The following is a 12,605-nucleotide window of genomic DNA, read 5'->3' on the forward strand; positions in this document are numbered from 1 at the left end:
TACCCTACAAACCTCAAGCAATGGAGCCTTTATTCATATTATACTGCAAAATTAAAGCTCTCTCAGTCATGCAGCGCTGCTTATTTTTAAGATTTTTATGTGTTTTGTTGAATTGAATTGTTATAACTCGGAAATTACAAAATGACATATTATTTACAGGATAACATGACTCAGTTTATTCATTGTGTTGTTGAGAGAGAGAGAGAGAGAGAGAGAGAGAGAGAGAGAGAGAGAGAGAGAGAGAGAGAGAGAGCGAGCGAGAGAGTGAGTGTGTGTGTGTGTGTGTGTGTGTGTGTATGTGCGTGTGTGCCTGTGACGTGCGTGCGTGCGTGTGTGTGTGTGTGTGTGTGTGTGTGTGTGTGTTTATCAACAGTGAGTGTCTGGAGAGCGGTTGAATAATGGGTGGAGCCAGGAGCTGACACAGCTCCTGAATGGGGAACTGGTGTGTGATGATGTGTGGACCTGGTAATGGTTACTCCCTGGAGCCAGAATAACACAGCACTGGGTCACCATTTCACCCCTCATTAGTGGCTGTAGGTTCATGCTATTACACTGGGTTATTGGATCAATACTATCAACTGGTCTTCTCACTCAGTTGTGCACAGAAGTATTCAATAAATAGAAAGAATAGAGTAAGTCAATCCATAAATACATGTGCCATGGACAATTATGTGGCTGTTACAGTATTGGGAATGTATGCTTTACTTTGGCATGTAGTGTATACATGCTAGCAAAATGCAATAACATTTTATGGGGAGGTGGAAATGATTGAATAATGGAATGTGCTAATAAAATAATATTGATATTTCCATTTTCATCTATAAGTGAGGATTTTCGAAAATACATCAGCAATACAAATATTGTTCTTAAAACACCTGACATTATTTAAACCGTCGTGAGAAAACATAACTAAATTTGTGCTTGGAATAAAATTCGCGGTACAATGCAGCAGTATAATTCAGTAACCATCAGTCCCCAAATCCAAAGGTTCCAACCCATAATTAGCGGAGGAGAGCGCCTGGGAGGTGCTATTACTCTGACGTCAGAAATGGTCTGTGTCTTTCCTGGTTGAGTGCTCAACGCTTCTCTCTCCCTCCTGTGCAGTGAAGGGGGGAGTCAGAAAACAAACAAGAAGCGGCGTCAGTAGCAGCGTGGGGCTCTGGTAACTCTTCATTATCCTCCACTCCCATTCATACACACAGACACGCACACACGCACCCACTCACTCATACACACACACACATACGCACACACATACACACATGCATATTCTCATCCAACCATAATATGAAAACATAATAATCCTCAAGGACCGTACTCTTATCCTGACTCACAACTCTCCAGCTTTGCCATCCTTCTACTTTACATCGCTGGCTCTGGACACCGTGGGAAAATATAACAGCGAGCGTCTGTACTGCGATTTGCTTTATTTCTACCCTTTTCTGAATGACGGGCGGACGGTTCGACTTCGACGATGGAGGCACTTATTGCGGCGGTTGGGAGGATGGGAAAGCCCACGGACATGGCATTTGCACTGGACCCAAGGGCCAGGGGGAATACTCCGGGTCCTGGTCACACGGCTTTGAGGTAGTGGGTGTGTACACCTGGCCCAGCGGGAACACATATCAGGGCTACTGGTCACAAGGGAAAAGGCACGGGCTGGGTGTGGAAACCAAAGGACAGTGGACCTACCGTGGAGAGTGGAGTCATGGGTTTAAGGGTCGATATGGGATACGACAGAGCCACAATACACCTGCGAGATATGAGGGTACATGGAATAATGGTCTTCAGGACGGATATGGGGTCGAAACCTACGGAGATGGAGGTAAGTTCTTAGTTGAATTATTCAGGTCTTATCTCAGAATGTCAGAATGGGTGTTCCGTGAAACGTTTTTTATACGTGTAGGTCGGTGGTGGCACATTGCTGTTGCGCGATAAGAGCATTCAGGGTTGAACTGAAAACTTGAATGATAACAGCGGGCAGTATTTCTGGAAAGTAGCGCATTCTCCTGTAGTGTTCCAAATGTCCGTATACATCGGAAAATCTATAGATGGAGGCTTACACTTTACAGATGCATAAAATGTGTAATTACCCTCTCTTTGGTCAGTGAATAAGCTAACTGTGTGACTATTTTCACGGACTTTCTGCAAGCTTTAGCCTAACTTTATGTTATTACAATATCACGGGTTTTATAGCATTCTGTTTAATCCAGCATATAATATGGTCTTCAGTGTGCAAATATAGATACAGTAGCCTGTATGACGTTCCACACACATGAAAAACACCGCCGTTTTAATGGCACTGTTTATTATTGATATATGGCTTGGAGTTGGACAGGTCAGCACAAATCGCTTTAGTAGAGGTCATGGGTAACTAATTATAGCTTCATCACAAATACTTAAAATCAAGTCATGTTCAGTAAACATGAATTTTCAAAACGTTTTTATTTTGCTAAGAATGTATAAAGTATTGTTTAATGCACATCACTTGTAGCCTACTGGTGCAATGCCGCGAAAGTACCGTCCCTCGAGCTCTTTTCCTTAGTTAAAAAATAACGGTGATTATGAATGCAAGATAGGCCCAGTCTTTAATTGCTGGGAATGTCTGTGCTTAACGTGAATTAACTGGACCTGAATAACGACAGTTCCTTAAAATATGAACTGTACAGGTTTTCACACTGCTATGTTTTCTCTAAATATAGTGCAATCGCCTACAATTCTATAAACTTAACGGTAATACATTGCTGTAACTGCAAAGTAAGGAATTTAATTTCTTAGCGTTAGGCCACTGTCTCCCATTACACCAACTGCACTACCGCTGTTGCAGATTAATACATATTCTACGTCATCAAGAAGAAGTAGTAGCTATTTTATCACATTTCGAACACAAACTCAAATATAAAACATTAGGTGTGCAAAAGATTTGAAAACATCCAACATTTTAATCTTCATTCTCAATTATTAAAATGTTTATTTAATGGCTTGTTCTTATCACATATGTAATAAAGGAACACAAAGGGAAATCATTTATTTTTAATTGAACTGAGAGGTATAGATCTATTGATAATTATTATTCAAATTATTCAAAGCCCTTTCAGCATAAGTCTACACTCTGTGGTCCAATATTATGGACACACTCTTAGCAGCTTGTAGGGTATTTTAGTTTTTGATCACTGGAATGTGCAAATATGCTGGGTATGATTCATTCTGAATTGGGTGGTTATATGCTATAACATGTGTTACCATATTAGTTATTACAGTATATGAAATAAATATCAATATGCAATATTATAATATTACAATTGCACCTGATCAGACAGAAGTAATAATAAAGACACTGCATTTCAATTGTAGCTGTAATGACAGCACATATTGTGAATGCATTTGTCATTATGAATCTGAATCATGCTTAATGACAATATGCTGATTTAAGGCAGTTTTTTTTTTAAAGGCAGTAATTGTCATTTAATTAATAATTTATTTTATACTACATAGGATCATCATACATCATGCGATATAAAAACTATGCTTGTTGGATGTATGATTGTATATTTACATGAGCATTCTAGTTTGCTTCCATGTTTCACACTGCCATATGATATATGACATATGATTGACAGAACATGGGGCCACTGGTGAAAACTATGTATTATAGGAGAATGCAGCAATGTCTTCTTTACAGCTGGGTTGACAAGGGAATCATTCTGTTGGGTTTATATCTCTTTTCTCCTGGCAACGACGAGCCGTCTCATACAGGGATCCCATTTAGCCCTGTGCACTCTACAGTTTAGCACACAGTATACTGGAGCACATGAGACAGATGCTAAAATCTGTGCCTTCTGCTCATTGGGAGATAGAATCTAATCTCCTCCACAGGAGCGTGCTCAGATAGCCCAGCCTTAATCTGCATTCTACTTGTTGTTGCATTTGAGTTGATCATGTGCTCAACAAGGCCAGAGAATATTCTGTAGCCCAGCACATATCTAAGTTATGTCTTTTTTTCCTCACTTGTAAGCAGGTGTTAAGAAGAGCAACATTTAGTCACTGCACTTATGACGTACCGAGGTCACAGTTTTACTGTATTTGTTTATTATTGTTTGTTTGTTTCTTCTTTTGACATGGGGAAATTATCTTTAATTGCTTGTTACACCACTCATTACAACTAAGATATTCAGTCATCATGTATTTTTGATAAAATTGGTACCTTACTGGTCTAACTGTTATGGAAATGAGATACAGTAGTCACATATTGTACAGTCTTAAAGAGTGACAAGTATTCCCATGCATCCACAATACACCTTATAATATTGTATTGTACTATATGTATATGATTTGAACATAATATGCATTTGATATTTTAAATGAGTATTTAAAATAGAGCATCAGGCAAATGTTTTAGTGTGGTCCATGCAAACAATTTCCCTGTATTGTATTATCTGATAGAATAATATTATTTTATATAGAATATATATAGAATATATATAGATATATAGAATTTTATATAGAATATAGAATTTTCTGTTAGACACAAGCAATTAGGATTGATATATTTAGCACGTGATATTTAAAAAAATGATTGAAAACAAGAATTATTAATGTACCATAGTGTAAATCCATCATCATATGACTTTTATGCATATATGCTCCAAATCTAACATCTCAGAAGCATATTTTCTTTTTACTTGTAGTAGACTATGTTGTGCATTTTCAGCAGATATACTTTCACTTATATAACTTCCTGATAAGACTCTTTAATAACATTAGGCTATTTTTAAATTATCCTATTTGATATGCATATAATTTTACATTGGGAAACTGTAAACATATTAAGTTCAAAGGCTTGGCATTAATTAGCCCTGTTCGAAGGAGGCGTGGCTAGAGTCCCTTTGATTCTTAACCACTAGGTCATGTGACCGTAGTACACTGCTACACACAAACAGGGTATGAGCATGAGCAGAGGCCACAATGGGTCAGTGGCTCTTTATTTGCAGTTTATTTTTGCACCACAGTAAATAGATCCATCATTAGTGTTACCCTCACACAGCCAGAGTTAACAGTGTCTCTGACCTAGATTATTAAGAGGTGCACATGCAGTTCTAAAGAAGGGCTTGAGCAGAGCTTAGGAGGTGTGACTTCACAGCCTATCACTGCTTATAACCTAGCCCAGATGTAAACATCCCTGATGGGATCAGAGATTGAACACAGTTTATTTCATGGTTTCCTGTCACTGCATTGTGAAAACTTAATTAATGATCATAACAATCAACAGTAATACAGTGTGGGTGCAGAAGTACCATGGAATAAAATATGTAGAAAGCAGAAGTTTCTGTTTTTACAGTGCATTTCAATTATTTAGCTGATGCTTTTATCCAAAGCAACTTAGAGTTGATTATACTAAGCAGGGGCCAATCCCCCCTGGAGCAATGTGGGGTTAAGGGCCCAACAGCCATGCAAGTCGCATTGTGGCTACACTGGGGCTTGAACCACCAACCTTCCAGGTCCCAGCAAAGCACTTAACCACTGGGCTATAGCCTGCGCCTATATGTTTTGTTCACTGAGTTCTGTAGTACTCAACTGAATAAATCTTAAACTTGTATAAAATGATACGGTATAATTTATAATTCAACCAAAGTTAACGCATAGTAGTAAAGCCTCAGTTACCTAGTAATTACAGTGTCTTTATAAAAAGTGTTTTGTCTGACAATGACATTCATAATCAAAGACGTAGGATCAGAGGCTTGGATTGCTTCATTTTGTGCATGGACGTTCTTCATCTGCTTTTGTTCTGTAACTCTTGTTTTGAAAATTAACCAGCCATTTTATTATTCTAAAAGGTACATACCAGGGACAGTGGATGGGAGGAATGCGGCACGGATACGGTGTGCGCCAGAGTGTGCCTTATGGGATGGCTACAATTATTCGCTCGCCGCTTCGAACATCCCTCGCCTCGCTTCGCAGTGAGCAAAGCAACGGCACCGCCCTGCATGACCTCACGGACACCCCGGTCGGGAGCAGGGGGGGGTTCGTCCTGAACTTTCACAGTGATGGCGAAGTCGTGCCGAAGAAAAAGGGCCTGTTCAAGAGGGGCACCCTGTTCGGCAGCCTCAGGCAGCTGAAGAAGTCGGAGTCCAAAACGTCGATATCCAGCAAACGCAGCTCCGCGCGGAGCGACGCCGCCATGAGCCGCATCAGCTCCAGCGACGCCAACTCCACCATCAGCTACGGCGACGGAGAGCTCCCGGACGAGTACATGCCCATGGAAGACCACGTGGACGCCACCACCACCGAGTCCTACATGGGTGAGTGGAAGAACGACAAGCGGAACGGCTTCGGCGTCAGCGAGCGCTCCAACGGCATGAAGTACGAGGGCGAGTGGACCAACAACAAGAGGCACGGCTACGGGTGCACCATTTTCCCCGACGGCACCAGGGAGGAAGGGAAGTACAAAAACAACGTGCTGGTGCGCGGAATACGGAAGCAGCTTATCCCCCTTAAGAACCCCAAAACGAAAGAGAAAGTGGACCGCGCGGTGGAGGGGGCCCAGAGAGCGTCGGCTATCTCCAAAACCAAGGTGGAAATAGCAGTGTCCAGGTAAGCACAGCGCGCCTCCTGCCCGTGTTCAGCCCTGCCACTGTCACTGGGGCCAATGCTGTAGCATTATCTGCACCCGCAGAATCATGTTTGCGTGTCAAAGGTGCATATGTTTAATCAATCTCTAAAGCAGAGTTACGGTTTCTCAGCAGGTCAAACTGGACTGGAGTCTGGAATGGTTCTGTCTGTGTATGTCTAGCCTGAAACATCCACGGTTTTATTTTTTTTAAATAATTGAAAATCCCTTAAAACGAGGAAAAACAGAGACACATGGTTATACTAAATTTCTGCAAGATGAAAATATGGCATGGAAAAACTGAAGTTGTCTGAATTTCAGAAGGCTTACGCTAACGTTTGATGTCTTGTTAAAAGAAGAAGCGAGCCTGAGGTGTTCAGGGCTGTATTAAAATATGAGTTGGCTCTCAATGATTTATCATGTGGAACAGCCTGACACGTGTTATTCATGCTTCATTAGAATAGAGATTGTATGAGCCGCTTCCACATACAGTATGCTAATCTATGATCCACAATACAATTGGGGCCATTGTTATGCAAATGAAGGGCAGATGGTGTGAAATATGGAAATCAGTATGGAATCGGCCCTACATTGTCTCTTCTTGACAAATTTAAGTTAATAGTATGTCTAAGTTTTCTATTGTATGTCTGTACAGTATATGCAGATATAGTATCAAAGGTGTATTTGAATCCAACTGAATCCCAGTTGCATTGGTTATGTCCATTAAAAAGCCTTTGGATTGGCTCAGAGTTTTGTATATATGTTCAATTGTACCCTTATAAAATATCCCGTGGAATCAGTATTATACATTTTCAAACTGACTCTGAAAGAAGCAAGTTAAACAGTCAATATCTTGATTCAAATTTTGGGTGGAAATTTTTCTCAGTGTATGATGGACCTTTTCTCAGTCAAGGGGACATAAAAGACACTATATAACCTCACACTATAGAAATAGATATGTCGGCATTGCGTTTACCTACTGCCTCTTGGTTATGTGACCTATTTTGGCATCCTGAAACAGATTGGAAGAAACCCTCCGTTGAAGTGTTTGTATGGTGACGGCAGTATCACTTGCAGTCTCTCATGTGAAAAAGTCAAAGAATCAAAGGCTACATAAAGCATTGTTTCCATGTTTTAGTACTCCGTTAGTTTATGCCCACTGTCTTTGAGAATCAGATACCTTTATTTTCTGATTCAAACAGAGTTCATGGTCATGACTCAGAATGAACAGCCTCCGTGGCACTTTGCTTGCATCTGCTGATTTACTGGTCATTTATTACTCACCCTAATGGTGCATGCTCTCTTTGCTTTTATCATGTCTAAGGTTTGTTTTATTTTTAAAAGTTGGTTCACATCCTGTTCATTCACCATTACATTCAAATATCCATTTTATCTACAGCCTTATAAATCACCTTGATTCATTGGCCTAGCATTGACCAGTTTAACCTGGAGGCTATGACTCTGTGTGCCTCATAACAGTTGACACCCTTATCGAAACATAGCTTTCCTGCAGTTTGTTCCCGTTTATTCATGAGCCATGAAGTGAACCTGTGAAGCATTTCACGACCGTGAGTTGTGCTCATCTCAGGTGTCCAGGGAGCACTGGAGAGGTCACGTATCCTGTGCTCTCCTGCCAAACCCTGCTCTTACACGACATGCTGTCTTTAGTGGGCTAGGCGTGACCTTTTAAACTGAAGGCACACTTGTATTACATAGGATATTGAACATAGTGTACAAGCAACATGAAGACCCATTTTTGATGAAGTGTAAATGTATCTCTTTCTAGAAAACATACACCAATCAGCCGCAACATTAAAACCACCTGCTTAAACCCATTTGTTCATGATTTTAAAATGCTGTATTAAATTTTCTATGATATGTGTACTTATATAAGCAGATAATCATAAGTGAATTGCATTCAAAAGTTTAATTTTTAAATAAAAATGGAAATCTTGTAAGCTGATTGGGAGGGGTGGTGCATTGTTTTGTTATTTAAATATCTTGGTACGTGCTGGTGTTCATGATCATGTCTTTCTTAACTGGACTGGTGGAATTTTTCATATTTAAAAGAAAAAATCACTTGCCATATTTCAAAATGCATGGGATCTGTTCCTACATAGGTTTCACCACATGCAGTGCCATGCCATTCCAATGGAGGGAAGAATGATGTAGGATATGATGCCATGCATTTTAAAATGTGGCGAGTGATTTTTTCATTTATATATGAAAAATTCCACCGGTCCTGGAGCACCAGTTAAGAAAGACATGATCATGAAGACCAGCACAATTGATGCTTCTCATTCACCCATTCATACACACACTCACGGCAATTGGCTGCCATGCAAGGCACCGACCAGCTCATCAGGAGCATTTAGGGCAGGGGTCTCCAATCTTATCCTAAAAGGGCCGGCGTGGGTGTAGGTTTTTGTTTTAACCCAGCAGTAACACACCTGATTATACTAATGAACTAATCGTGGTCTTTAATCAAGACCTAGATGAGTAGAATCAGCTGTCGTAGTCCTGTGCTAAAACAACAACCTGCACACACACCGGCCCTTTCTGGATAAGATAACCCCTGATTTAGGGGTTAGTTGTCTTGCTCAAGGACACTTCGACACAGCCTGGGCGGGGGATCGAACCGGCAACCCTCCAACTGCCAGACGACTGCTCGTACTGCCTGAGCCATGTTGTCCCACGACATGGCTCACGCATCTACTCTTAGTTCATACATTGAAATGACAAATATAATTATCTCATCTGATATTGTACTGTAGAACACATTATGTTTGCCATACTGTGTCTTATGCCAATATCATGTCAGCAGGTTTGCCATAACAAAACATAAAAAAAGATTATTTCATCATCCTTTTGTACAATTTACAGGTTATATATTCAACAACATCATAAACAAAGTGCTGACATAAGTAACATTGGCAGACAACAATCAGGACAACACTGTGGCACTATCAATTGGAAGTCACCTGATGCTCTGTCACTAAAACAGGATGTGGATATAAAAATGCATTAAACACATAAAGATGCATTGAGCGTTCAGAGAACTAAGAGAAGGGAAAAGTGATGGAGGAGAAAATTCAGATTGACAGAAAACAGTTTGAACAATACCCCGAACTGTAAATGATTGACAGAAAGAAAATGGACAAACAACTGTGTTTAGTGCAGCAATTCTCTTTGGTCAAGGAGTCATGCCGATGAGTGCCCCACGGAGAATGTTGAGTACCAACAATTTCAAACGTGGCGTGCGTCATTTCTGAAAATGTGAGGGAGGGTGACCAGTGGAGTGTGTGTTTGAGAGCTGGGACGGAGTGAGGGCTGGGAATGCTGCTGATGAGGAGTGGTGCTTCTCAGATGCCTGCACCTCCACAGAGCAAAAGCCATAGGGAGCCAATGCCCTCCCTGGACTCCATACCAAGGAATATTTATTTAGTGCAGCTAGGCTTCATTTCGGTGATATGTACAGCACACCTAAAACACATCCTACTTGTGAAAAATCTGGGGGACAAAACTGGTGTGGATTTGTTGATACATTTCGATCTCTGGATCCATTTCTGAAAGAATCAGGTGTATTAGGTGTACTTGTAGGACACATTTTTGAGGTAAAGGACAAATGTTTGTTGAATCCATGGGTTTATCTTGCATTGTTCACCTTTTTGACCTACCGATATCAATTTAGCGGTGGCATGTTAAAGTGAAGGCTCTGATTGATTAGATTCAGTTTGCATGTGTTGAAGAGTTAGTATTGCACTTTTGTTTCAAATTACTTTTACTGGAAACACCACTTAAATCATCTAATCAAATCCCTATAAGCTCAGAAGCTCATTAATTAGTATGGCAGTTGTAACCAGCAGGGTGTGGATTCACTACCTAGGAGTGGCACTCTATGTCTAACATTAAGTAAGATCACCTCTGGAAATGGCCAGCTGTATTTATAGGTAATACATAAATATATATATATTTATATATTTTGTTTATATATTTATATAAAACCCATATTTGCCCTCTCATGTTGTACTAACCACACCCAAGTGTAAACATCAGTCTATTTTAGAAATGTGTCCACTTAAATTATTGAATTTTGAAAGAACATAGGTAAGTAGTTTATCCAAGTGTGAAGTGCCAAGTGAATGAAAACAAGAAAACAAGAAGCAGTATCTCGTGCCAAAGATCAAAGCTGTGACCTTATCACTGGGTTTTGTCAGGATACAGTGTGGCTAGGGCCAGGCTGATTTCAAACATAAGGTTCTACCTGACAGTTCAAATCAGAGGGAAACATTTTATTCCAAATTGTTCCATGAAAAGAATCAGCGGATCTGTTTCACTCCTGCAAAGCACTATCATATGCTCTGTGCTTGATAAGATGTTGATTCAGTGCTTAAACTGAGCCAGGGATTAAAGGATTGCAGTGGATTAAAATATCTAAGCTGTTAAAGAGTACACATTCCCCCCACCTCTGACATTAGAAAAGAAACAGTCTCTGCTGGGTGTCATTAATAGCACAGATGTTAGCTGCATTACTGCTTTCCTGCTGAATGGGTGTAATAAAGGTATGTAGCGCTGGTTAAAAATACCACAGCTGTGTTCACTGGTGTTAGCCAACGTTAGTTTGCTTTGTGATTCTGCTCATTATTTCCCCGTCTATTTTCTGAAGGACTGTGCTTTGTATAGAAGCCAATGATTATCTCATGCTTCATATAGACCCTCTCGATGTGTTTTCTTAATGAAAGCCACCTAAGAAATATGACTTGCGTAATTAAGATGGGTCCCAGAGGAACATCAACAGAAAAATAGCTGATATTTTCTTTCCTTTAAAGTGGTTGCCACATGACTGAATACAGTAGTTATCCAGGAGTGTGATGAGAGAGAGAGACAGACACAGAGAGAGAGGGAGAGAGAGAGAGAGAGGAACAGATAGAGAGGGAGAGATAGAGACTCGTAGCTGTCCCAGCAGTGCGGTCGGACCCCTGGGAGGGAGGAAAGCGGTCTCCAGCTCACGGGCGCGGTCAGGCTCGCGAAACGCCCGCTGTGCTCTCTGACTAAATAAGGCAAGGCACGAGTTGGCTTATCAGCAGTCTACAGGAATATAGCCCACCAGCAGCTGATACAGTAGCCCCGACGCTGCCTCGCTATCATCTGCCCGAGCACTCAGACCGCGTGCATGTTTATCACCTGCTGCGCTGTGCTGCTGACTGCACTGGGAATCTAATTCCACAGACTTTTTAAACCTCGGCCACTTTAGACGTGGCTCAAGAGGGCTTTTCAGAGGCACTTGGTGCGCGTCCAAAAACTGATGAAGAGGATGGTGGGGAATGGAGGATATCGCGCATTTAACTGTGTATAAAAATGCCTTATCTACCTGGGCCGTTTTTTCTTTGAAAGTTTGACCTGCTCTGTAGAACGAGTAAAGCTCAGGCATTCCAGTGAATGCAGAATAGTGTAATTGTTTTCTGAACTTCAAGCTAATTGTTTATACTGTATGCACTGTTTATTTGAAGGCCAGTGCAAAGAAACCTCATCCTCAGAGAAACATGTGTTTTTGTTCAGTTATACAAAATGTTAATTGCTGTACACCTTCAAGGTTCCTATTATTTTTGAGCTAAGGTTAATTGGCTGATACAATGACAATGTGCACTTCACTGTTTTTTCAATTTAATTTGAATGTATTGGCTTGTGGATCATGTTAAGGACAAGAAAGCTAAACAGAGAAGTAATGGTCAAAAAATTAGATGTGAATTTCAATAGGATGTTCCTGTTAAAATGAAGGATAAGGAAATAAAAATAAAATCTATGTTGTATCAGTTCAGTTATTTTATTTTATTTTTATAATTGTACTACACAGCTCAATTTGAGGAAAATGGACAGTGGATTAGTAGGAGAAGCACTGTCAGTCTGTTATTGATTCTATATAATTAATGTTGAGACTGATTGGAAAATGTACAGCGTATAATCAATTCAGTCGGGACTTTAAAAATAAAAAAGGGTA

The 12,605-nt window shown here is 40.4% G+C and overlaps 1 protein-coding gene across 2 annotated transcripts in view; it reads left to right on the top strand.

Moving 5' to 3' along the window:
* The first annotated feature begins 1,103 nt into the window (after positions 1-1,103).
* jph1a (junctophilin 1a) overlaps positions 1,104-12,605 on the top strand; it is a 39,325-nt gene continuing 27,823 nt past the window's right edge. For both annotated transcript variants that reach the window (XM_061237589.1, XM_061237590.1), the window contains exons 1-2: positions 1,104-1,825; positions 5,835-6,591. In XM_061237589.1, coding sequence (XP_061093573.1) covers positions 1,447-1,825; positions 5,835-6,591 — 1,136 coding nt within the window. In that variant the 5' untranslated portion in view covers positions 1,104-1,446. The remainder of the gene's footprint in view (positions 1,826-5,834; positions 6,592-12,605) is intronic.

Source organism: Conger conger, chromosome 4 (genome assembly GCF_963514075.1).
Source record: "Conger conger chromosome 4, fConCon1.1, whole genome shotgun sequence".
NCBI lineage: Eukaryota > Metazoa > Chordata > Actinopteri > Anguilliformes > Congridae > Conger > Conger conger.